This window comes from Dothidotthia symphoricarpi, assembly GCF_010015815.1.
Source record: "Dothidotthia symphoricarpi CBS 119687 unplaced genomic scaffold P153scaffold_3, whole genome shotgun sequence".
Classification (NCBI taxonomy): Eukaryota; Fungi; Ascomycota; class Dothideomycetes; order Pleosporales; family Dothidotthiaceae; genus Dothidotthia; species Dothidotthia symphoricarpi.
In genome coordinates this window covers 499,864-524,838 of record NW_022985010.1, presented here as the reverse complement: position 1 = coordinate 524,838, position 24,975 = coordinate 499,864, and the positions used below count along the sequence as shown (strand labels likewise).

At 49.5% G+C, this 24,975-nt stretch overlaps 11 protein-coding genes and 1 non-coding gene across 12 annotated transcripts; 9 read left to right on the top strand and 3 right to left on the bottom strand.

The window, feature by feature from the left end:
- Positions 1 to 962: 962 nt before the first annotated feature.
- P153DRAFT_282493 (uncharacterized protein) lies at positions 963 to 3,461 on the top strand (the record flags this gene model as incomplete). Its single annotated transcript, XM_033663203.1, has 2 exons — positions 963 to 1,257; positions 1,303 to 3,461. The coding sequence occupies 2 exons, from the start codon at positions 963 to 965 to the stop codon at positions 3,459 to 3,461; spliced, it is 2,454 nt and encodes an 817-aa protein (XP_033527680.1).
- A 929-nt stretch (positions 3,462 to 4,390) lies between these two features.
- On the top strand, positions 4,391 to 5,455 carry P153DRAFT_153918 (uncharacterized protein). The gene is made up of 2 exons (XM_033662216.1): positions 4,391 to 4,440; positions 4,571 to 5,455. The coding sequence occupies exon 2, from the start codon at positions 4,722 to 4,724 to the stop codon at positions 5,247 to 5,249; it is 528 nt and encodes a 175-aa protein (XP_033527679.1). The 5' UTR covers positions 4,391 to 4,440; positions 4,571 to 4,721; the 3' UTR covers positions 5,250 to 5,455.
- Positions 5,456 to 6,079: 624 nt separating this feature from the next.
- P153DRAFT_412882 (uncharacterized protein) lies at positions 6,080 to 8,696 on the bottom strand (the record flags this gene model as incomplete). The annotated part of the gene is made up of 1 exon (XM_033672121.1): positions 6,080 to 8,696. One exon carries the CDS (start codon positions 8,694 to 8,696, stop codon positions 6,132 to 6,134), a length of 2,565 nt encoding a protein of 854 aa, XP_033527678.1. The 3' UTR covers positions 6,080 to 6,131.
- Positions 8,697 to 9,828: 1,132 nt separating this feature from the next.
- P153DRAFT_393129 (uncharacterized protein) lies at positions 9,829 to 11,082 on the top strand (the record flags this gene model as incomplete). The annotated part of the gene is made up of 3 exons (XM_033671208.1): positions 9,829 to 10,073; positions 10,124 to 10,622; positions 10,696 to 11,082. The coding sequence occupies 3 exons, from the start codon at positions 9,829 to 9,831 to the stop codon at positions 11,080 to 11,082; spliced, it is 1,131 nt and encodes a 376-aa protein (XP_033527677.1).
- Positions 11,083 to 11,930: 848 nt separating this feature from the next.
- Positions 11,931 to 13,260, top strand: P153DRAFT_381727 (FAD/NAD(P)-binding domain-containing protein; the record flags this gene model as incomplete). Its single annotated transcript, XM_033670067.1, has 3 exons — positions 11,931 to 11,957; positions 12,018 to 12,649; positions 12,702 to 13,260. 3 exons carry the CDS (start codon positions 11,931 to 11,933, stop codon positions 13,258 to 13,260), a joined length of 1,218 nt encoding a protein of 405 aa, XP_033527676.1.
- A 629-nt stretch (positions 13,261 to 13,889) lies between these two features.
- On the bottom strand, positions 13,890 to 15,632 carry P153DRAFT_393127 (uncharacterized protein; the record flags this gene model as incomplete). Its single annotated transcript, XM_033671207.1, has 3 exons — positions 13,890 to 14,665; positions 14,894 to 15,162; positions 15,215 to 15,632. The coding sequence occupies 3 exons, from the start codon at positions 15,630 to 15,632 to the stop codon at positions 13,982 to 13,984; spliced, it is 1,371 nt and encodes a 456-aa protein (XP_033527675.1). The 3' UTR covers positions 13,890 to 13,981.
- Positions 15,633 to 16,282: 650 nt separating this feature from the next.
- Positions 16,283 to 17,347, top strand: P153DRAFT_393126 (uncharacterized protein). The gene is made up of 3 exons (XM_033671206.1): positions 16,283 to 16,375; positions 16,434 to 16,917; positions 16,966 to 17,347. Exons 2-3 carry the CDS (start codon positions 16,516 to 16,518, stop codon positions 17,272 to 17,274), a joined length of 711 nt encoding a protein of 236 aa, XP_033527674.1. The 5' UTR covers positions 16,283 to 16,375; positions 16,434 to 16,515; the 3' UTR covers positions 17,275 to 17,347.
- A 1,243-nt stretch (positions 17,348 to 18,590) lies between these two features.
- Positions 18,591 to 19,484, top strand: P153DRAFT_381724 (uncharacterized protein; the record flags this gene model as incomplete). Its single annotated transcript, XM_033670066.1, has 2 exons — positions 18,591 to 19,188; positions 19,234 to 19,484. 2 exons carry the CDS (start codon positions 18,591 to 18,593, stop codon positions 19,482 to 19,484), a joined length of 849 nt encoding a protein of 282 aa, XP_033527673.1.
- A 991-nt stretch (positions 19,485 to 20,475) lies between these two features.
- Positions 20,476 to 21,477, top strand: P153DRAFT_282877 (uncharacterized protein; the record flags this gene model as incomplete). Its single annotated transcript, XM_033663232.1, has 1 exon — positions 20,476 to 21,477. One exon carries the CDS (start codon positions 20,476 to 20,478, stop codon positions 21,475 to 21,477), a length of 1,002 nt encoding a protein of 333 aa, XP_033527672.1.
- Positions 21,478 to 21,546: 69 nt separating this feature from the next.
- On the bottom strand, positions 21,547 to 23,764 carry P153DRAFT_153813 (uncharacterized protein). The gene has a single exon (XM_033662215.1). The coding sequence runs from the start codon at positions 23,362 to 23,364 to the stop codon at positions 21,616 to 21,618; it is 1,749 nt and encodes a 582-aa protein (XP_033527671.1). The 5' UTR covers positions 23,365 to 23,764; the 3' UTR covers positions 21,547 to 21,615.
- Positions 23,660 to 24,957, top strand: P153DRAFT_153767 (uncharacterized protein). The gene is made up of 3 exons (XM_033662214.1): positions 23,660 to 24,532; positions 24,602 to 24,697; positions 24,759 to 24,957. The coding sequence occupies exons 1-2, from the start codon at positions 23,954 to 23,956 to the stop codon at positions 24,695 to 24,697; spliced, it is 675 nt and encodes a 224-aa protein (XP_033527670.1). The 5' UTR covers positions 23,660 to 23,953; the 3' UTR covers positions 24,759 to 24,957.
- P153DRAFT_t26 lies at positions 24,237 to 24,318 on the top strand. Its single transcript has one exon. It is a non-coding gene; the product is annotated as a tRNA-Arg (tRNA).
- Positions 24,958 to 24,975: the final 18 nt, after the last annotated feature.

The following is a 24,975-nucleotide window of genomic DNA, read 5'->3' as shown; positions in this document are numbered from 1 at the left end:
GACCAGGCTATGGCCAGAGACATGGCCCGTTCTACAACCTGGGTGAATACAATGGAACAAGGCTACAATAGCCGGCAGATGCGATGAATATTGTCTCACCCTAAATACATCGGAGAGAATCGACGAGTACCAAGATATTGCACATAGCTACATGTGGAGAGCGATGATATCGCGTTTCGAAGGCCTGAAATAAGGCGCAGCTGAACTGTCCAAGTAGAAGTTGGAATAGCGTCATTCTGCGCTTGTTTCCAGACGTTGCCTATATGAAACAGAACGAACAAGTGCCTGAGAGAGTGATGGTTCTGTCATTTTTGCAGTCTATCTGCTTCTTCGGAACGGATAAATTCCCTTTTCAGGCCTTACTGTTTGCTGAGTGCAGCGTGAATGACAAAAACAACACAGTATTGGATAAACTCGGAAGTCCAATTGTTCAATGGCAAGCATAGACAGATACTAGTTACAGGTCTTAAGCGAAGATCATGTCGTTAGTGACAGCAAACCAACTCACCGTACACTGGATAACACTAGGTACCTACGTATTAGAGTACCCCACATGAGACAAAGAGCTAGAGTGAAGTGCGTAGCACTCTTATATAGATCTCGATTATATGAAATGTTTCAATTGCCGGGTGGCTGAAGAACTGGAGAATCGTTCAGGCCATGCACCATCTAGTTATTTCCTATCTTCGCTCTTGCCAAGACCAGTATCTGTTCCTGAATGTTTTGACCTCTCCGACGTTGTCGCTAACCATCGTTTTCACACTCTGCCCCGTGAAGTGAAAGGACAAGTCGGCCATTCTCGATCCAGCGTGTTTGCCCGGTGACGCCAAGAAAATGCAGAGTAGCAAACGGACAAACTAAACAGAATTAAATGAACGAAGTTACCTCTTACTCACACACATCCAACAACCAAAATGTCGGACAACCAGCGACAAGGTGACCGCGAGCCATCGCGTGATCATATGGAGCTTGTTGATGATACCACGCTTGATCAGGCGGAAAAGATACTGGACGTTGGAGGAAGCCAATCAGTGGCCGAATTGCAGCGACTGTCACAAGAACAAATTCAGCTTATCCTTCAGTACTGGGAGACCCTCAATCAGTTGCTCCAACGACTGGAGGACACGATTCGCAAGAGATGGATGAAGAAAACTGTCCAACAGCGAAGGGAATTCTTACTCGCCGTCGATCCTAGCATTCCAAAAGACCATCGCCCCGACATCGACTTGAAACATGAGCTTGCGAATATGCACAACAGTCGCGTTGGCCGTCGCATAATTTTGCAGCATATCGCATCCAAAGGTCGTGCTTCCATGTTACCACACATCAACTTGGAGGATCTTCTTCGACGACCAGAAGTATTCTTGACGTTCTTGAATTCTCGCGGTCGCATCCATCCCGCTAGGTTCGCGCACACGGAGCTTGTAAATTCTCCATGTTACAAGCTTCCAGACGAATCGCTGTGGGAGAAAATTCGAACACACACGATGGCGTTCGATTATCCTACGAAGGACCAGCCTTATGGGGCCATGAGATACTGGGAGGACAGTGCCAAGGCTAGGCACTTCGTGAATACCGGAAAAGGCATGCATCCAACGCATGGTGTGCAGGTGACAGACATCCAGCTGGGAACATATAGGTTTCTTTTGTCGTGCTGTTTCAACCTTCTCCGTGACTTTGCGAGCGAGAACACCAATATAACTCAGTTGTCGATCAAACCAGAACCTCCGGCTATATCCGAAAACGATGCCAACTACCAAACTCTGGGGGAGGCTGCTTTATTGGCACCCTACCGTGTTCCATCGCAGCTCGACTTTGGCCGATTGCGATCTCTTATCATAGCGCGGGTAGGCGACCTAGCAGATCATGTCTGGGCGATGCGCGAGGACCCTGGTTATTTTGCGGCCTTCTTCTACGATCACAAAGACCATAGGCCAGAATACGTGACTTCCATCACTGGTCAGCAACATGACGTGGTCAAGCAACATCCCCACGTCATGTACGGTTATATCCTGCGGAACATGATCGTTGACTCCTATTTCTTGCTTTACCAATGGCACGAGTGTCTACGTCTTGTGAACACTCTCGACGATACAGCAAAGCTATCTGCTTACGAATTTTCAACGAAGGATCCTTTACCAGAGAAGTATTACGTGAACTTTCTCAAACTCTGGCAGATTCTCTTCAGCATCCACACGGATACGCATGGATGTTTTCGTCAACGTATTCCCGCATCGCCTCCCTTGCGACGTTTCTTTACCAAAATGTACGCAAATAAGACTACTCACGAAAGTCGATTCGCGATCAACAAGAAGGAGGCTGCCAAAGACCCTCTGACAAAGCAGTTCCTTGATGTCCTTCTCGAGATTTGGCTACCACATAAACCTCCTCTTCACCTCGGGTTTGATGTAGCTCTGGACAAGTTAGATAGGTTGGTGTCGAGCAAATCGTCGATCAAGCCGCTCATCTCATCCTTTGTTTGGGCGGATTTCTCGCAGCTTTCAACGTCATCCGAGTGTATTCACCAAATACGATCGTATCAGCCCTGGGCAACACAGATGCTGCAGGACATGGGAAGACGTGATCCGCGGAATGTGGGAGACCGCGAGATTGAAATGGCTACATACTATCTATCTTTCACCAATAAGTGGCATCGCGTGACATCCATTACGCGCTTCGACGACGTCGAAATGATACAACTGGGCGACCCTTCTGATAACAAATTCGCGTATCCCGTTACTGAGCGTCGGAATGCCGAGAACACGAAGGCTCTGCATTCTGCAGAGAAAAACCTTGACGCTTTCTGGAAGGCTGCCGACACATACTGCAAGCAGTTGATTGGATCCACACTTCCATCGCTACTCGACCGCGATATAACCCGAGGACGTTCTTTACGACGGACGCCTGCATGGATCGAGACACCAGCGGTCGGGAGTACTATCAAGAAGCCCAGCCTGCTATCACCACAGTACATCTACCAGCCGTTCTCTGTTCTCGATCATGATCCAGCCAGTGAGATCAGCGGCACGTTCAAAAAGTTCCCCGAGCAAGCCAAGACCAAGGTGAAGACCAGAAGCAACGCCCAATGGTCGGTTACAGCGTCGGAAGATACCACTGACACCAAAAATCAGCTATCATCGGGACCATCGCCCAAGTTTGCCGTGAATAAGCGAGTTCTTAAAGTCTTCAGGATGCTCTTCTACTCTCCGTTCTCCACTGATACCCCAGGCGAGGTGCCATGGGCAGAATTTCTCCACGCTATGGCTTCGACAGGGTTCTCGATAGAGAAACTCCACGGCTCTGCATGGAAGTTCACACCGAAAGACTTGGCCGTTGAGCGTTCGATCCAGTTTCACGAGCCACACCCTGTTAGCAAACTTCCATTCACGTGGGCAAGGCGATACGGCAGACGCCTTGAAAGGGCTTATGGCTGGACAGGAGAGACGTTTTCTCTAGCTTGAGGATACACTGGTGAAGGTCGGATAATGGCCAGGGATACATTGCGACTTGGCTACTCGAGGCTGAATGAAGAAGATCGTTCAGATTGACAAGAATGGAAATGACCATTGGAAATGGCAACAGCGGTACTGGAAACCATGTATTGTAGCCTCTGACAAATTTCATGCAGATGGTATGCACATTATGCCTGGCTGGATCAGAATTGATTACTCATATGGGTGTCAGACGCGTAGGACTCTAGAATCACGTTGGCCGCTCACGCTCCATCTACCTGTCAAATGATCAACGACACGCGCTATGATTGCTCTCCAGGACATTAATATAAAAGAGAGGCTCCATGATGATCCAGACAGTACATTTGTTGGAAGTGATATAGGTTAACAAGGTTCTCTATAATATGTTCCCGTCATTTATCTACTCTAAAAGCCCGATCTCACCATTTTTGTGTATATCGTCAACCTTCTGCATAGCATCACACTTCCCATACATCACAAACATTCTTCTACGATAAATACTTGCATGCTCCAGAGACCAGCTAGAAGCTCATCACTCCATAAAATGCTCCCGACGCTTCGGATCAGTCTTGTCACTTTGAGCGCGCTGCGTCAATCTACGCCACTGAAAACCATGCTCGCAAGTCAAGCATAATGCGCAAAAGTCCCATCCAGCCATGCTACTCAAAGGGAAAGTTGATTCGAGGCTGTGCTTCTCTTATATATGAAGCTGCTGTCTTCAATCTGGAATTTCATTCGTCCACAGTTCGGCACAATGCTGGATCCGACCGGTCCCACACACCAGCGACTCGCAAAACCGCACACTCATCTCCACCGCTACTATTCACGTAGTATTCAGAGGAGAAATCCATAGGACTCCAATGCTTCGATCCAGACGCAAGCAATGCAAGGTGGAGTAAGAATAAGCAGAACTGAAAAAGTTACCAAGTTGAAGCGGAAAAGGTGTGAGCCTCTGGCATTATATCAGGTATGTTTGTCGTCGATCCCTATGAAGTGCATCTGTAGGATTTTGTGGAAGGTCGGTAATGTCAGGACCTTGATAGAGCAAACTGGAGTTGTTCTTATCGGAGAATTTGCGTGTGGCTAACACTTATTAGGACTTTTACTCCGCAAATCAGCAAACCGACGATCACAGTGAAAGTAGACGACGTATTCAAAGTGGGGCTGTGACAATCCATATTCGCGCCCATATAGTTTACTCCACTAACGCGTCCTTCTCTACTCACCCCACTCAACCATCAAGCAACCATGGCGCCCCCCAAACACCTCGAGACTGAGCTGACAAGCGAAGAACTCCTCGCACTCGACGCGCTCTGCGCCCCTCTCATAGCGGCGCTCGATGCCTCAGATCGTATCCTTGAAGCAGATCGCCATGCGTTCGAGAACAGTTCAAGGCGCTTATCGACTGTTCCCTTGTGCAAAGACTTCCAAAACGGCCGTTGTTGGAGAGGCAACACCTGCAAGTTCAACCACGTTTCACCAGGAACTGCAAATGCTCTCTTCGCCGATACCATGACCTCCCGCGAGCAACTTTCAGCTATACCAATATCTCGCGATCCGCGTCCTGGCAACTCTCGTCCCACATCGCCCGTATACGCCGCAACTACTAAGCCTATCACCGTGCAACGTACGATGCAACAGAGGGATATCGGAGGGCAGTCAAAGGGAGCTGGAAAGGTGCGGAAGAGGTCGACAGGAATTAGGGCTGAAAGAAGACGCGTAAAGCGACAGAAACTGGCTGAGAGCGTGGCAAAGGACCAGGGGGCATCGAAATGAGCATGTTGGGTTGTGTTCTCCAGTATTTCGGTGGCTGGACAGGTGTCTGTCAGAGAGAACCACTATGGTCATCATGCCACATGTGACCGTTGCTTAACACACGTCAATAGACGCTCACCATCTCTGACATGGAATGTCAACGGAACGATATCCTAAATTCTATAAATTCATGAAAATTACTGCCTTGGCATCTCAAAGCATCTGCTCGCTTATCAGGTCCAAATCTCAATCAGAGTGAATGTGGGTGTCACATGTTAGCGGGATCCGCTAAGGGCATTGGCCACGTCCTGACTTTTTTTGCCTCAAACCACTATTGACTCTGTTATCAGTGTAAGTAGAAACACTTGAACAGTTGAAAAGCAATGCCTGGTATGAGCTCACGAGAATTTCGTCCGTGGGTTCTCGACTTGGAAAATATGACTTGACCATCGATCACTCAAATTCACAAAGGCTTTCGTCGAACATATGCTCAACCTGAGGACCTCACAGGTTCCTAAACATCACACGGTGACAGAACAGGTACGCGAAGTAGAGGCGTGCGCATATATAGAGCAATTCCAGCAAGATTATCTGAAAGTTCATCGCGTTGATCATCAACGCAAATTCAATGCGGCACAACGAAAGAGTACTATGCTTAAAGCCGAGTTTGACCATATATATGTTTTATCCTGAACCAGTAACCGATGGTGCCTACGTGGATTTGTAGCCTTTTAACATGATCTCTGTGATTGTTCTTCAAGATTGGCTGGTCAATTTTATGATATAGAGTAGGAGCATATGTACACCAAAGAGCACGCTATGTCTTAGTTACCAAAATACTCATCAAAGACGTGTAGATAGACCTGTGTTCAATAAACCTCCCATGTATTTCTTCCATCGTTATTATCCCGGATGTCTCCATCCCTTGGCCAAAAGCTTCCTCATGTCAAGGTTCTCCTTATTCAAAGCACCAATCCGTTTTTCGAGCAATCCGTTTTCATCACTGATCTTTTCATCCAAGTCTCCGCCTGTTTTCCCCGTCTCCGGTGCTGTCGCTTGTGTTTCATCGTTCTTCCCATTAACTGGCTCTCCAAAATTTGTCTTCGACAGTCTTTCGTGCTTTAGTTGCTTCTTCAGATCGTCGTTCTCGTTCTCCAGCTTCTGAACCCATAGTCGCAGGCGTGTGCTCTCTTTGGTTGAGTCTCCGTGCATGGTTTGATTCGCCTTTTGATACTTGCCCAGGACTGACAGTTTGGCTTTGCTTGCTTGGCGGGTAGACATCTCAAAAGACGGTACACGAACATCCTGCAAGGCTGATTGAACCATGATACCACTTGGTAGTGGATGTAATATGCCATTGTTGTTGTCTGCCCAATTTACAGCCGGATTCATGTAGTGCTGTTGGAGCCCACCATGTTCGATCTCCTGATTCGCGTTCCCGATCAGCATCCCGTAAGGCGAAGAAAGATGTGCAGGGGATGACCTAGTTTGCGCCGCTTCCTGTAGATTATTCCCAAATGAATCTGCAGTATTCGTTTGGTGGGTTTGCCGGTGAGGTGTTTCGCTCTGCACATGCGCACGTTCCATTCCTCTGCAGTCGGCACGATGGTTGCTGCTCCGATAGAAAACGTCCTCAGTCATGACTATCTCACAGCCTATGCATTTGACTATCGGTCTGCAGACCAGCGAATGTTCCTCAAGTTCTGTACTCCAGATTGAACGGCAACAGAATGCGCAATGGACACGACGGGATTCATCTCCTAGCGATTCGGTATGTCCTGTTGCTTCTGCTACCTGCTCTATCAGAGGTGGTGGTCGAGGAGGTATCCCCTTGCAGTTGTCAAGATGTCTTCCACGGTGAAATTCGTTTTTCGTCATCGACAAGCCGCAGTACCTACAGATCGTCATCGGTCTGCAGATCTGTCGGTGGGCTTTGATGTACGTTTCGTGGGACCACTGGCTGCAGTTTCGACATTCGACAGGCGTGGCCAAGCTTACTGAGGAAGCGCTCATATACTCGGTGTCGAGCATGTTATTATTTGTGGAACTCTTCGGGTGTGAGCGCTCCGATACCGAGCTCTGGTGTATGGTAGGGTCAATTGCTGGTTCAGCTTGAGCAGCATAGCTCTGTTCACTCTCTTGAACGAGTGGTTCTGGAATGGAAGGGGTTTGAGACTGCCCTCGAGAATTCATCTTAGACTCCTCGGGTTTATCGAACTTCTCGTACTTCTCATGTGCTTCCAGTTCTTTTCCTCTACTCCTCGAATCCAGGGAGTTTGTTTTGGAAGTAAAGTTCAATCGACGTAACAACGTATCGCTATGATCCTGGCGTTCCTCAAAGCGCGAATGAGGATCCAGACCAAATTTCTGCATCTCCCAGCTCAAGTTAAGGGTATGCCCGCCATAAGCATCCAAGAAACCGGGCACCGGAGCGAGGTTCATGTCCTTCGCGAGGCCTGCGGCAAGATCTTCGAGCTCCTCAAGGCTGTTTGGAATACCGTGGGCGACGACTGCGACTTTCAGATGTAACGGCAAGTTTGTCGAGGCGCTGCGGGAGGAGGGGTACAACCATTTGGCGGCTTCAGGGTTTTCACCAGAGGTCGTCGCGTTGGAGGTCGAGATGTCTGTCTCCTTTGGAGTAGGAGACAGATCTATGGTGATATCCTGATCTGCTTTCTTCCCAAAACTCACTCTCTTTCGCGAGCTTTGGTGTACTTCTGCATCTTCTTTCTCCAGGACGACAGCTGGCGAAAAGACGGCCGATAGATGCTGTCGCTGACTATAAGCAGCTTCCAGCTCCGCTTCCAACGTTATGGCCCAATCAGCTGGCATATCTTCGTATTCAAGAGCAACGCGCTGCTCTTCCGCCTCCGAGGAAAGGGTCGTTGCATTCTGAAACACTGCCTCGGTTTTTTTTCCTTTGTTTCCTTTCTCCATCGTTCTGGAATGATCTTGTTGCTGTTCTTCCTCATCCTCGCCACCGTACCATGTATGTTCATCGACTCCAGCCGTCCAGGATCCCTTCGTTGCACCGGTATTCGATATCAGGCGGGAGACGTCTGGCGTATATGCAGTATCGATAGACACGCCAGGTGAGTGTTCCTGTTTGCCTGCTCCTGTATTCGTACTATACTCCTTCGCGTTCGGATCCACAAAAGGCCTAACGTGCAATATCACAATCTCCTCTTCGCGCTCACGCGATAACATTGGATAGCCTGAGGATGGGGAACCATTGGGCATCCTTAGGATACTAATTGGAGAAACGGGAGAAGTTGAAACTCGATTCACATCTTCTTTTCGGTATGGCGTCTGGTCGTCTTCCACCGTGAGTAATGGAGAACTAGGTCCGAGTGGATTGGGAGACTTAGACTGCCCGAGAGAGCCATTCCGTGCTCTGTGTGCTAGCTTTCTGCGTTTGCGGCGGTTTTTTGGTACTAGGGCTTGCGTAGCATGGCGTTTCTGTACCATGTTTGTGCTGGAATCTGGAGACGGAGACCGAACTTGAGTTGTTATGTGCAAATTTCCAAACTCACAGCCGAAAGTATGTTGTTTTCTCGGTCGAAGTGGTTGCGTTGAAAGTTGCGAGTCAATAGAGTTGAGTCGAAGATCTTGAGGTTGGAACTGCAAGTTGGTATGTGGGTGCAGACGCAGCGAGCTCACGTGTTCGATGAAAGATCCAGGTTACATAGCTAATAGCATAGTCACATGTAGATATGGGCGAGTGGAGAGTCTTTTTCCACAAGTGAAAAGGTTGATATGCTGGGGAAAGGTCACTTGCACCGGCAACTTGGAATACACTGGTAGTTTCGTGAATGTCTGGATTGTCGATAGAGAGACCCAAAATCTGTCCACGCCGACGTCAGTTACTTCCTGACCAGCCAGCTCTAGCCTTGATCAGTCAAAAAGCTCATTTTGCGTTCCTCAAGGAGAGTACTCTACAGGTAAGGCAGTGTAGTTTGCACATACTTTTCAAGTAACATCAGCGGGCCTACAACATGGAGAACATGTAAGAAAGGCCATGTAACATCCATGAAAGTTTCCACTCACCTGACCCAGATATAAAGGGTTGACAGGAATACTCGCAAAATACCCATTTGCATATAGCAACCTCACAGACTCGATTTGATCTCTCCATACTGTCCAGAAACTTCAATGAGTATGTTTCCTATGGCCAGTAGTGGCTGAGAATATGTTGATATCCAGAAGCTCTGACACAGTGTATCTGTGGCTGCTGTAACAATATATCTTGCTGAATCGCGAACTCGCTGTGGAAGATCAACGTCAGCAACCGTTGAGATTTGGGAATAGCAATGGAGTATGCAAACACGAAACTTCTATAACGCTAGCAACTCATGCAAAATGTCGGCACATTTCCAACGGGATCCGCTCTAGGCGGATAAGTGATCAAAGTTCGAAGGTTTCTGGCGAGTACGTGATTTTGACCTGTTAGACGTGAAAGTCTAGGTGACCAGCGTGTTTGCACTACCGTTTCGGGACAACTGTGGATCCTTCCACCCACTACAAGACGTGGTCGCAGACTGAAATAACTTGCTGTTGTTTCTATCTCACCTCAAAAATCAACTGCGACAGTTGCCTCAATATGACGGGACACTACTATGCAGCGCGTGACCCAAGGAGCTGGAAAATGAGTGGGAGGTTGCCGGAGACAAGCTTAGAAGATGAGACATATTTGTCGCCCGCACAGCACGACGGTAATATCGACATGGCCGACGAAGCGTCGGAACACAGTCCGCTCGTTATAGAAGAAGAGGACGAAGGAGAAGTAATGAGAGATAAGGATCATGCTGGAGGAGAGGCGAAGCCCCTCAACTCCTCCACCGAAGCGTATACAGCTCTTAGCGAATCTCATCTTCGCCAGTTTCTAACACTTCTAGCGCCTCACTTACCGTCGATCCCAACAATCTACATCACCTTAAACGGAGCATACTCCAGCTGACCGCTCACCTTGCCGCTCGAGCAGCGGACAATGCCATACTGCAGCGCAAAAAAGCCGTTCTTGCCAAGCAGCATCGTGATGCGCATTCACGGCTCACGACTACGACGCAAGCCCTTACTAGCCTCACGAACTCATACGACAAGAGATTGACGGAGAAGAACGATGTGATTGCAGAGAACGCAGAGCTGCAGGAACAAAATGCGCGTTTGAGGGATGAAAACGCGCGGCTTCTTGGGACAATCAATGAGAATACCGCAAAGATGCAGGACTTGGAGAATCGACTGGAGGGGTTGATTGTTGAGAAAAACAGTCTGAAAGGGAAGGCAGCCGAGAAAGAAGAGTTGATGTACAAGATTCAAGAGCTAGAAACAGCCGCTGCGCAGACCAGTTCCACGAGACATGAGCGCCCTCGCTCGCGAGAACGTGGAAAAGGCGAGGTTTTTCACATGGGTGCCCCAGACCTGTGGAGACCAGACTATGAAAACGTCGGGGATGCCTTTCAACATACAGAGGACCGCCATGCCTTACCAAGGGATCGTGCTCGGGAGAGAGATCCCTACAGACGACAAAGCGACGATTATAGACACAGAGAGCATGATCGAGTTCGAGAGTACGATCAAGAAGACCACTGGACAAATGCAAGACGCCGAAGCCGAGCCCAAGAGGACACGGATTGCATACAGGAGTTACACGGACAAGGAGACGGCGTTCGGGATCGCACTGATCCGTTCAAGGGAGGTCCGCGGCCACCGACGGGCCCAAGTGCTGGTGGGAGACGACGAGGGTAGTGAGGGTGTGATTCGGCCATGTACCCTGGGGGCGTGGCGCATAATCCATAGCCTTCTAGGTCCACGTGGTGAGCAATTCGGAACAAGCCGCGTGTATTTAGACGCTTAAGCGACCAAATCTGATCAACTGCATAGATTTCGTTGAACACCTCGGTGGAAGGCACGAACTTGGCTAGACCGCCGCTGCATACTCCATCTAGAACTGCTAAACCACGCAACGATCAACATATGACCAGAAAATCCATCCTTGTGCTTTGTTCTTTCGTGTATCATCTTCTTTGTCGAGTTGCGCAACTCGTACGAGAGACGTGATGTTGGGTAGTGCTAGACGCGGGCGGGAGCCTCTCAGGCCTTCATGATTGGGCGGACGCTGCAACCGACATCGCACCCTCGATGTGGCTTTTGAAGCCGGCTTCTGAATGCAGGAACTCGGCAAGTGGTGTTACCGACAACATGAGGATGTTTGGTGTATACAGTTAGCTCAGATGACCGGGGAGGCTGCTTGGTTCCAGTCTGAGCCTCGTCCCAAGGCTGAAAGTGGTTCGATGCATGTCCGTCAGATCCGAGGTGACATTGCGATAACGCACCCATACGATGCGGTACGGCAAGAAACCACGTGGGTCTAATAAACGCAACCCGACGGTCCCGTCGCGGCGCCTGTCTACCCCAACATCCTTCGAGAAACGACGCGATTTTGTGACAACCGCGCGTTACGGCTAGGCCGCTTAGAGCGGTTCATGAGCCAATTGGACCTCAGCAAGTCGGCTATCAAAGTGTGCATGCACACAGGTCAAATGAGGCGTCCAATAGAGTATATAACATGCCACCCATCAAGCGCCTCGTATTGAGACCCATTTCCCAGATATGCCAGCGTGCGGCCCAGTTCAAGTTGTCGAAAATTACCATTGCATTCGCCAACCCCGCACACTGCAAAATATTGGTCTCAAGATCTCAACTATGGCACCGAGAATGGAGATAATTATCGTAAGGCTGCCTATCACTTACGCTTTGTGGCCTCCTGTTTGACCATTCTGACTTGTGTAGATCGGCGGCTCGTGTGCTGGCCTGATGCATGCTGTCGTGCTCAAATCACTGGGTCACAACGTCCGCGTTTTGGAAGCGCGGTCATCTGAGCAGATCAAAGCAAGAGCCGCAGGACTGAGTCTAGGGCCATATGCGCAGCGTCTATTCACCACGTGGATTCCTGACGTCGATCTCAATTCATTCGCGATCCGGAATCCAGGAGCACAATACTTGGACGCCGATGGAAACCTCCTGAGCGAGAAGCCGACTAACGCCAACGTGACTACTTCGACCTGGGGTGTCGTGACCAGTTTGCTAAGACAAGCTTGTGAAAGAAGGATTGACGGCCACGGGCATTGTTCGTATGAGACCGAGAAGCGAGTTTGTAAGATAGCAGAAGAACAAGGGCAGATGGTAGTCATGTGTAAAGACAACGATGGTGCAGAAGAAATAGCCATAGCGGATATCGTCATCGCAGCCGATGGTGCGCGGTCGTTTGCACGAAGCCAGGTACTGCCTGAGATTGAACCTATATACGCTGGGTACTTCGCATGGCGAGGTCAACTCCCAGCGAGTCAGACGCCACCTGAGCTCAGTGGTGCTCTGGATGGTAAACTGGTCCACCACATGCTGAAGGGCAGCTATATTCTAGTGTAACGATTCCGTTTCGACCCAGTTGTTGATCACGGACTAAGATCTCGACAGATATGCCGCACCCAGCGAAACAGGGAATACGCAGCGTAGTGACCGGGTCCTCGAATACTGCTGGTATGACCCCTGCGACGGGTTGTCTGACGAGTTCGACGACATCATGACAGATTGTACGGGCTGGCGACACTACCAAACCGTACCACAGGATCTCCTCCGTCATGAAGTTTGGAAGGCTCATCTGAACCGCCGAAAAGATGTACTGCCGCCGCTCTGGACTTCGCTTCTTTCACAAGCTAGTCAGCCGTTAGTCACTGCTATCCAAGACTTCGATAACGCCAAAGCGTCCTTTTTTGGTGGAAAGTTGTTGATGGTAGGCGAGGCACTGAGACAGATTCGGCCACACTTGGGAGCGAGTTGCGATATCGCTGCTATGGAAGCGTTGACCTTGGGCGAGATGATACAGGGGGAAATGGATATAGCCAAGTGGGAAAAAGACGTTGTCGACTACGCTAATGGAAAGGCGGTTATGAGTAAAGCAGTGGGAACTTTTGGCATGACAGGAAAATGGCCAGAGGGCTATGTGCACACTTACTTGAAGCAGCCTAGTGCTTGAAGACCCCTTCTATACGTAGTCTTGCATGTCGGAAGTTCAGGATTTGGTGGCGAGAGGACTAGAATTCAGCGAAATATGGGAAAGAAAATAGAACAAGGATAGAGACTTGTACAACCAAGAGGATGATTCTCGTAAGAACTAGAAATCAATGGAGGTTCTGGAGGTCCATGCTCGCCATTACGAGTAACGTGTAAACCAAATCGGGTATTAGGCGACTGAACGGTAGCTATCGAGATTGATGCTGGTCGGCAGCCAGCACGAGGCCCTGGGTAAGCCAATACCTCACCCAATCAGCCATCCTTGGTTGTTTGATGAAGAGGTCGACATGATCTTTTGCCCAATCCCACGACTCAGGGATTATGACGAGTGAGGATTGTCTGGTTTGTGATCTCGTTGACCTCGGATGAAATGGAGCTTGAAGATTGTTGATAGTCCTTGCTGATAGCGGAAGTGTGACACGTGCAAAAGTCTCAGGAAAGAGAACCGTAGGATAGACAGGTGGAAGAAGAAAGACCGAACAATCAAACAGACGTCATTTTTGGGCTATTCCGCCTCGAGGCTAGCGTTCTGATTAGCGTGTTTTCCCAAAACATCACGTCGCTCATCTCCAGGCAGTCAAATGTCCACAACGCCATCAACAACGAAGATGGCATTGTTTCGTCTATCGTACACGTTTGCTTTCAATGGCAGCATGCCTTCTACGAGCTAATCATCTCTCGAGTCACAACAATCGCTGTCGCTTGGTACCCATCTCATAGCCGTTGTTACCGCCACGCATCTGCTCATTTTCTGTTCTCAACTTCCTGATCTCCCTATCCTTAGCGATGTTTTCCTTTTTGAGTTCCAAAACTTCTTCTTCTAGCTTCTGGAGCCGATCATCCATATCCCGGTAACCATTGCTCGATCCCCGCTCAGCCGGCAGTACATCAGGCTGAGTAATGCATACTATTGTCGTTTTCGCCAAGACGGTTGGACGAGTTTCCGCTGAGATAGAGCTGATGTTTTTTTTACTTCTGTTTTGTGGATGGGGATCGAGGCTGAACCTAACCGACTTTGGCAAACGTGCAGAGCTTTGAGCTGGTGAAGATATTTGCGATGAGTTCTGGGTCTCGGTTCGTGCCGACAGTTCCCTTCCTATGTTAGACCTTGGTGTCAATGTTGTCATCCTTTGGTTGAGTTGTTTCGGTGCAGGCTTGTCGTGGTAGAACTGCCGGACGATAGGATGGAGCATGTTCGGGACAATGCCGTTTGTTTTGGGCTCAGGCTTCAGAAGTAGTCCCATTTGCAACAAAACTGCAAACTCGTTCTTTGCGGGACGAACTTGACGAAGTGGTCGTCCAATTATGCGACATGGAATTCTTCTATCCCCATACCAACTCGTAGAACAATAGAGTAGCACACAGCTCTGGATTGATGGTCAGTCTCAAATATACTACACGTGCAGTACCCCGGGCTTAATCCGGTCTCGACAGTTCAGCATCCTCCGCGCCCAAAACTCTACGGGTGACTCGAGCACAGAGGGAATCGAACAGGCAGTCCTTACCTCGCCAACGTGGTTGTTTCTTCCACACATATTACAATCCTTTGAACACTGCGCATGGGCCGACTGGGGATGTCTCGGATCACAACAAACGAAACAACAATCGTGGAAGAAACCTGGACCAAAAATCTGTGACAGACTGAACTGATCGTAGTAAGGTCCTGAGGGTGGTAGATAACGCTCTGCGGGGAACTTCAAAGCCACACGGTGACTGGATGGGTCGGTAGGCGCATCAGGGGGGAGTGTCTGACCGATCGGATTTCCATTTGGTTTGGTCTGCGCTCCTGGCAGGCTCACCGGCAGGCCATTCGATTGTTTTGGTTTGTAAGACTTGGTTCGGTCGACCCGCTTCTCCGCTACATCTATGTGATGTCAACAAAGGTAGTCAAATCTGGAATTATCTTCTGAACCAACCGTGATTTGACCTCATCAGCATCGCTCGTCCAGAAGGAACTCCATGACTGCTCAATAGTCTTGGTGCAGCACCATCTGCGTACGTATAGTCCTGAGGAGGGGCTTTGTGTGTAGAGGCGGATGGAACCGCTAAGCGATCAACAGGTGACTCGACCTTGACCTGCGCTACATCGCCTTGGCTGCTGTTACCACCGATTGACGGAACATTCTCGCCGTAGAGCTTCTCGATGAGCGAAAGGGCACGTACTGGCGCGCATGAAGTCATTGAGCTCTCGCCGGGCAACTCGTTTTTAATTGTTTGCTCTGCAGGCTTCGTTTGGCCTGCATGATCTCTGCGCGTCCCATTGTCTATGCTACCACGGGTCGGCACGCTTGGCTTCGCACAGTAAAGAGCTTGAACAAGATATAGATTCGCCATTGAATGTGGGTTGAATTGGAGGAAAGTGACTTGTCATATCTTGCTGGAAAGTGAGGTGCGAATCACTGTTTGTTTGTATTTATGCAGGTTGTCTTGGCACGTAGCAACTGGGAAAGTGCGCCTGCAGGCAACCTCAGAAAGTATTCCCTACGAATGGCAGGCTCATAGGTGGAGCAGAGGCTTACTTTCCAGTGGTACGACAATACGTGAGACGGGTCTAATTTGCGGTAAACCCAGGATTCGTCGCACACGTATAATACAAGAGTTTGGCATTGTACTTGTCGCTCCTGGCATATCTCGATGAGTCGTTATTCGACACGCACGACTTCAATACTGGAGAACAGCTAAATAATCAGTTGCTCACTGCTTGATTGAATTCATTCTGATCATTGTAATCCTTCAACACCGTTCGCTGGCTGTCCTCATGGCAAGTATTCGTAATAGCTCCAGCATCACCCAGACATTCGATTATGTGTTTGTATGACTGGTTCCCAGAGAGTGTATTGACGGGCAGCTTTGCGAGCGTGAAAATTGCGCCAGAAACACGCTAGTCACCAAAAGTGGAAGGAGTAGGGTTGTGTTTGCCAAGCACAGTTGACCAGTTCGGCAAACGGACCGTCACAGCCTTTCCTCGCCATCTTGTTGTTGTCTGGAAGTCGGGAACGACTATTCACACAGCTGTCTGACCATCAAGAAACTTTAACAAGCAGGAGATCAGGGTGGTCGTCCTAAAGGGTCAGGAGGTAAAGTATCCATGCCTGTGTAAGTGACTTGATTTATCGTGGTTAACTTTTGCTGCAGCGCCCACCGTCTGAGGCCTTGGAAATCACCATATCGCAACCGCAACCTTCCCCTGCTATCCCCACACGTTTTGTCGAAGGCAATGTATTCTTACGTGGCCTCGAGCATGTTCGGCGACGAATCGCACGGTCTCACATATAACAACTTACAGCGACCTTGTGTTTCCAACGATGTGCAGTCGTCTGAGCTCAACACACCCCCACCGTGCCTCCCAGTAACACAAACGTTCAGTCACAACACGCAATCCTACTATTCAGTTATAAAAGAATACGAATGTGCCATCAAGCACAATGCAGAGCTCTGGCTAGAACTACGCAAGGCCAAAGAAGACGCTGAATGCGCGGACAAAGCAGCGCGTGACCTTGCGGCTTGGATGCACGATGAACGACAGGGACTTCTCCAGAGAATAGCTGAGCTGCAAGCAACCAATGATCAGCTCCGCATCGCAGTCAAAGAACAGAAGCCCAAAGGTCGCCGTGAGAAGGTCAGACCGGCTCCCAGAAAGCTACGGCTGATAAACTAATCAAATCAGCGCTCAAGGAAGTATGTTCCAGTCAAACCGCGACATCCATATAAATTCTCCGAGGATGCATTGTTCTCTGTTGACGACTATCTCGGCATGGAGGAAGAAATTGTGGTACCCGGAGATAACAGAATCGAGGTAGAGATGACAAAAACTTGGGGGCTGAATGTGGTAGACGAGGAAGAAGACTCTTATACCCCTCCCGATGCCAGGGAATCTTCTTCGATAATGGATCAGGTCGATGAGCTAATTGCCGAAGAGAAGAGAAGACTGCCTATTACTGAGTACTTCGGTCATTCGATGCACTTCGGTCAGTAAATGAACCTCAACCTGGCAAGAGTGTCATACACCAGGTCATAGCAGGACACGACATGGTGGGCTTCCAGTAGAGACAAATCGAGATGTAAAGCTCCCGTTTCTGGTCCATACACAGTTGCTTTGGTTATCTCGGTACTCGTGTTAAACCAGACCTATTTCCTTGCACAGTGATGTGTATTTAACGACCTACATTTTGATCGTCTGGAAAATACACCTGCTCTACCTTCTAAGAGTCCTGCGCCCTTTCTCAGCCATCCCAGTTTCGCGCAATCAGCCAGTGAACTAGTTCAACTTAACAGTGTCGTGCTCTTACTCTTCTTCCTCCAAAGACGCTATGGCGACCCGATCCTGCAAGACCTTGTTCCCGAGCTCGCGCTTGCTGATCTTCGTTCTGAACCTCAATCTTGTCGAAGATGTCGTTGGCGAAATGAGACGACTTAGCTTAGGCGTTGGTAGCGTAAGCGTCATTGACATCTTGAAAGGAGATGCTGAGGGTAGAGATCATGTGGTGGATATGATCGGGAGGCGACGAAGTTACCCATGGATCTGGGATTTCATGGTTTGTTTACGTATTCTTCATGGTGTATTGCAGCCCCATTGAGATTCTTCGGACAATAGAAAACCATCAGGAATGTCAAGTGGCGGCATCATGCGTTGGCTGTTTCGACGGGAATTTGGCTTGTTAGGTCTTCAACATCCTCGGCCACTCTTTTCTGAGAATACATATATGACCCTTTTTTGCCCTTTTGGACAAGAGAATCACCTCCTCGCCGTGGTCGAAGAGCACGTGTCATAGCATACCACAGAGAATATACATGCGCGACATGAACGCAAAGGGTGATCGTGAGAATATAGGCATGGTGAAACACAAAAAGCGCTTTGAATAAGCTTTGACAAAATGACGCCCGTATATAGCGTACTACAGTCATAGCGGCGGTGAAGTCAGATATTGCTTTGCAACACATGAAAATCTCGTATTAATTCCATATAACATTGCAGCGCTGTGATAAGGCACACCCTGAGAGTTTGGGATATCAGTGTTGAATCATTGAAACAAAGAAAAGAGTAAAGAGCTTGGAAAAGAAAATAAGTTCACAACGCTCCTAGGTATGCAGTATCGGAGAGGTAGAGAAGTGTTAGGTCTTACAGAAAAACGGCTGATTGTACTGGTACGGTCCCAAAGCGTTTCACGGTGAAGATCGCGTTGCGTTCACCGACTTCACTATAAAATCCCCCTCGGGGCAGTCTCCAAACCCCAACCCATAACCCCAACCACTACACGAACTCTACAGCGCCTGCGGTGGTAACTTCCAACGATGGGCAACGCAGAAAGCAGAGAAGCGGCATTGACATCTGTGGCTACTAACGCGTTCAAGGCAATTGTCGCCATCGAGAAAGCCAGACTAAGGGCGAAAGCTAGATTTCAGAAGGAGGATGCGGACACGGACGACGAAGAGACAGCGTCGCTTCTGGGCGACGAACAAGAGCCCGAGATCACACCCTACCAGCAGATGGATGAAGAGGCCGACGTAGCATCTTCACTCGCGAGCAGCTCCAGCTCCAGCTCCAGCTCATCGCGTTCGAGCACACCTGATCAACGGTCTCAAGACTCCATCAGAAATCCGTACACTGCCAGGATCCCCGGCAACATTGCCAATTCATCACGCAATAGCTATGCTGAGGATCACTTCATGAGGGCCTTTCAAGCATGGATTACAAAGAGTGCGGAAGCGTTCGACGACGCCATTGCAGCTCTGCGGAAGATGAACTTCGTCGAGGTCGCAAAAGCAGCCGGGGCATGGGTCAAAGAGCATCCGTGGGAGACCGCCGCGATTGTCATTCCACTTATTCTGCTTGCCTGTACTCCGGCCTTCCTCACGGCGGCTGGTTTCACGGCTGGTGGAATCGCTGCAGGTAAGTGTTTGAAGAAATGATGTGAACCAGGCTAATAGAAAACAGGCAGTATCGCTGCAGGAATACAAGCTGGTATCGGAAGTGTCGCTGCTGGCTCGACCTTCGCAATCCTAACCAGCGCAGGCATGGCCGGATTTGGCGTACCCATCGTTCTTGGAGGCGTTTGGTTGACTTCAAGTGCGATTTGTTGGGGGGCTGTCAGTATCTGGAAGAAGTTTGTAGGACGTGGAGATGGACCTGCCGATGACGATGAAGACGACGACGGCGCTGCCGCAGCGCCTATGATACTGGCCTAGGAAGTCTTCATAAGGATCATGGACAACGTAGATGAGTCAGGAGACATGGCAATCTGAGCTCGACGCGAACGAGGACCTATCGGAGGCTGGAGACGTCGGGCTGGCGCTAAACAGGACAAAGGAGCAACTCTGTTGAGAGTTTGACGACTGGATTAACTATGGAACGAATGAAAAAGTGAACTACACTTGCTTGCTACCTGGGACGACTAAGATGCTCTGCGTGACCTCGTCTTCGTGCTTCTCCCGAGACTCCTTGAAGAAAGCATGATGGGACACGACATGTATCAAGTCCATTGACGTTCTATGCAGTACTAATCAAATAATTGATGGCATCTCTCTCTTAAGCAGCAGTGGCTTGTGTGACGACAAGAATGCTAGTGGAGGTGACAAACGTGCTTATCTAAGACTCCAGACTCACACAGCGGGCAAATTGTCTTCAATAGATACTTAGCAGGAATGAAGAAACCCCGCGCTTTCGCCGTGCCCATGTACTACGTAGTGTTGCAACCTTTACGGGAAAGCCCGCAGTGGGAAACAGCCAAAGTGATTACATGAAACGATGTTGCCAGCTTGGTACCACAATACTTTATAGCAAGAAGCGGCAACGGTGTGAAGGGACGCGATCAGACGCGTGATTTTCGTGTCGAATGCCGACGCTAATGACTAATCATAGCTAGCCAATACGCGAGGAGCCGCCCCTCTCTCCCACCGCGACGTCATGCCTTTGGTCACATCCAACGCGTCCGGTATGCGTTCAGCCCGAACCATCAACTCTCAAGGTCGACAGAAATCTTGCTCCGAATGTGCGAAGGCAAAGCGGCGATGCGATCTTCGACAGCCAGAGTGCTTACGCTGCTGTAGGCAACACCTGGCCTGTTGCTATCCCTCACAACCTCGACCAAGAGCCGCGTTGTCCCCAAATCCCATGATAGATGATCATGACAACTTCAACGTTTCCGATGCCTTGATTGACTGTCCAAGTGCAGAAGCGATGTTGCTCAACTTCGACTTGGACACGGATCATATTCCAATAGCGTGCAACACAGAGCTTCTGGACTTCGACCTGTCTGCTGAAATTGGCTCATTGGGATCTCTCAATGCCTTCTTACAAAAGCCCGCCCATTCTGAAGATCAAATTGCCCCCCGGAGCCTCGTTGGGCAACCATTCTGCGCAACAGACCTAGCCCCTTCTATCAACTCACGGATGGGCTATGCCATCGAGCAACTGAAGCTGGTACCGAAGATGATGGTTGACACAAACGCGACACCCTGGAGCCATCCTATGCTATACAATGCGCAAATGCCAAGATATTTTCAGGATGTTCGCGCTGCCTGCGCTCTCTACATTGCGATGAACAACACAAACACTGAGTTTGTGAAAAACTACATTATATTGCGAGTTGAGGAACTCACGGCATCCTCGATTTCTACAGCGCCCGCTGATTTGTTGACGCGGGCACACGCTTTGATGCTTTATCAGCTCATGCTTATGTTCGGTGGTGATATGTCTCACAACGGACTTGCCGAGACGCTGCTTCCCCATATGGAGCAAGCTGGGGAGTCGCTTCTTGGGTGTGCGTCGCAGCAAGTCGACCCAACAGACCCTGTGCCGCTGTATCCTAGTGTTGCTGCTCGCTCAGCATGGACTTCTTTTATCTTCCGTGAGTCCGTCCGTCGCACCATACTGGCGATTTTCCATCTTATCAGCCTGTGCCGTCTGCGTCGCGGTCAAGTCACATTGTGTCCATACTCCATTTCGCAAAACAACAAGGTCACAATTTCTGCACATTTATGGTTTGCAAAGGATGCGGTTGACTTTGCCGTTGCGTGGAACGAGAAAAATCATTTCCTAGTCAAAGAGTTAGATTTCACAGACGTTTTGAGAGACGCAGGATTTGACGATCTCGACATATTTGCGAAAATCATTCTTGTAGGACTACAGGGTATCGACGATGTCAAAGGGTGGCTTTATATGCGAGGTGGAACTCTGTGAGTTGCGCGCCGTCCTAGAGCCACCTTGGTCCACAGACACGGGACGTTGTCTACATAATCCAACGAACACGGATGTTTGGTGGCCGCATTCTTCACGCCATGCTTTCTTCGGTCTCTTATGGATGGCCACGTTGTCATCCTATTTCCTCTTGCCATGCATACACGCCCCGGGCACGGGCACGTCTGGTAACGCCCACCATCTGTCCACGTTATCCAGAAATTCCTCTTCTCGTTTTCCGCCGATCGTCACGATCCACTCCTTCTCGGCTTTTGTAAGCGGGTGGTGACGCCACGGACATTTCACACCCAGTTCACACGCAAATTTGGTGCAGAAAGTCGCAAAGCAAAGACCGAGGTCGCGGTTTCCAGATGAACCGTAGTGGCGGGGTGTAACCTTTCCGTTGCCGTGCTTGAATCGCTGAGTATCAGAGCGCGACAAGACGAGCGCTTCGTAACCTCGGAGGTTATATGCTGTCGGGGGCGCGGGTGTCTCAAGCTCCTTCCGTGTTATTGATGGGTTGTGTGCAGCATGCTGGAGTTGAGGTTCAGTTCGGGCTTTGTGTTGAACTGGATGTTGACGTTGTTGTGTTCGTGCATTGTCTGCGACGCGAATAAAGTTCGGATCATCGAATCGTTGATCCTGGCCACGCTTATAATCTTGTCTCAACTTCGCGGCGGACGCGCGTTGCTCAAATTGAGGAACTCCCTGCGGCATAGTAGAGTCATGTGTCCCTCCTCTTTCTTTGCGCCACGCTGCAAAGCTGCCCGACGAGGGGACAGGGCTCGTTCTTTGCTTCGCGGACACACCCCTTGTGTGATCCAGGCTAAATTTCTGTTGTCGAGATACTACATGCTCAGCCATCTTTGCATATTGGTGGCTTGAGGTACTGTCTCGAGCAGGCGGCTCTATATACAAGTCTTCGTCGTCCCAGTCGATCTCGTCCTCGACATCGACGTAAGATGGTTCTGATGCAACAGCAGCTCCAGCATATTCGTGGAACTCTGGACGCACAAATCGATCCCACCCGGGCTGACCATCGTGATGCATCGACTCTCTCCCGTCCATCTGAGACTGGCGTTGGCCACTGGCTTTTCGATGATGAGAATCCGCAAAGGTCTTTGGACTAGCCCCATCTCGAACAGGTGACCATTGTCTCTGTGTGTCCCCTAATGCAGCCTGTTGCTTCAACGCTCGTCGCTTGGCACGCGCGTTGTAGCTACGATTGCGTTTACCAGTCCCAGGAGCCGACTTAGGTAGGTGTGGCAGATCTTCCAGAGCTGTGTTCGACCGGATATGTTGCGTTTTCGTGGCATGTTTGTCATGTTCAGTATCTCCCTTGACGGACTGTTGGCGGGGCCATGAACCCTGCGACCGATCGTAGGCGTTATCAGACGTACGCACTGCGGTGTGCCTCACGGGCTGTGTATTCTGAACCTGATGGTGTAGCCCTTCCTGGTTCTGAACCTTGGACTTACGGGCAAGTGATCGCTCCCGCCACTGCTCGTTGCCTCGGTCGTCTGTACGCGTTGGTGAACGACTGCGACTGCGACCGCGGTCATAGATGTCATCGGTATACTTCTGGACACGGGATTGGACAGACGCTCGACCTTGCCGATGGTCTTGTCGGGTTCTCTCGTTCGACTTGAGGGGCGGCCGGAAATACCTATAATCCTCTACCACGGGAGGCGAATTATGTTGAAGCGGTGTTTGCACTTGTACGGACGAGAGCTGTCGTTGACATGTTCTGTCGAACGTCGGAGGCGCCAGATGTGGTGTAGAACGTGCGGCTAGAGGAATCCCATATGGCCCACAATCACCTTGAGACGGCGCACCTGGTAGAGGTGGCGGAGGATTATTTGGTCCGTACAAGCCAGCGAGCTGCGACATCGTGGAATGTTGTTACGGCACGACTTAGATCAAATGATCGACTGTGTCAGGGATGAGGGGCTCATGAGGCGGCACGTACAAATACGTACAAGCTGGATTCTCGTTACACTCGGACCAGGGAAAGACGTTCACCGCGGCTTTACATCCCAATAGACAATACGCGACCGCGCCGCTGGGTCTGTGTGGGCAGCAGCTCCACGTCATCATTTCTCGGTCCTCTTATTATACAAGCTCGGCCGTCCATGCTCGAGAAAGATTAGGATGATCGCCGCTTGAATCTAGTCAACATTAATGCGTTCTGTGCACTTTCTATCAGGGTTTCTCATGGACTGGTCCCCCTCATATCGCTACCACAACGTTGAGGAGGTCAGAAAGAGTTTATATTCTTGGGCACTTGGTCCTTTCGATAAGGGTTTCCATTGAATATTATCACCACTCTATGAGACATTCACATCTCAAAGCTACCCAACCTGGTTCCTGGGTTTGTTCTAGCATGAAGACTGGTTTACGAATGGTTCTGATGTCTTCACTGATCACAATCGATATGTCAAGGCTTGGGTGATAACCTTCGATTGATATCGACAAAAAAATGTACGACTATTATCTCATTTCCTGTTTCCGAAAGAGCATAGTTGGTGTTCGAAGGTTTCATTTGTCTTGTTTGATGAGGTATCAAGGTCTCATATTATTCTGCGGCCCCACATGGTCGTCGCCGAACTCGTCCCGACGTACCCACACGTCCGCCAAATTCAACGAAAACTTTCAAAAAATTCTCTTCCTGTCAAACACCAGCAGCAATCTGTTATCGATCAAGTTGCCAAAGTCATATATATATACTCTTGCCTGTAAGATTGTTCATCAATCAAACAACAGGCCGGCTGGCCCAATGGCAAGGCGCTTGACTACGATTTGCTCGAAATCAAGAGATTGCAGGTTCGATCCCTGCGTCGGTCATCTTTTTGCGTCTCTGCCTTTCACTCCTTCATTCTTCCGAGACTGGATTCTATGGGCAGGAAAGCTTGTTTTCACTTTTTGCGCTACCGACAGCAACGACAGTAACGTACAAGAGGTCATTTGGACACGACAAAGACAAGTAACAGCCTTCCGACATTTTGTTCTAGGTTCGAACAAATGGATAAAGAGAAAGCAATGGGAACAATTCCAGCAGGTAGGTATATTGTTGAGCGGTATAACCTGTACCCAGAGTATGACATGTTCTCACGCGTTACCACACTAGCTCCCTTTTAAGCGAAGACTGCCAGACAAAGTAAGCTGTCGTCTTTGTGGCTCAGCTGCGAAACCATACCTATCAATTTATAAAAGCGTTTACTAGGTGTGTACTGCTATAAATTTAGGAGCAAGACTCCTACCTTACTCATCATTGATGTATCTAGCTAGCAAGCTGTTGCAAGATCTCGCTGCATCTTGGTTCCTAGTATTACGACTAGGTAATTGGGAGGCACGATAGTCTTGCTTGCATCTCCGTAGGCTAGAAGGGCTCACTGTAAACCCTCCTATCAACTTCGCCCGCTATGTTCCAATAGGATTGCTTGCGTAGATATTGATATCTTCCAGATGAGCAATGACCAGAAGAGCCATATGTATATGACT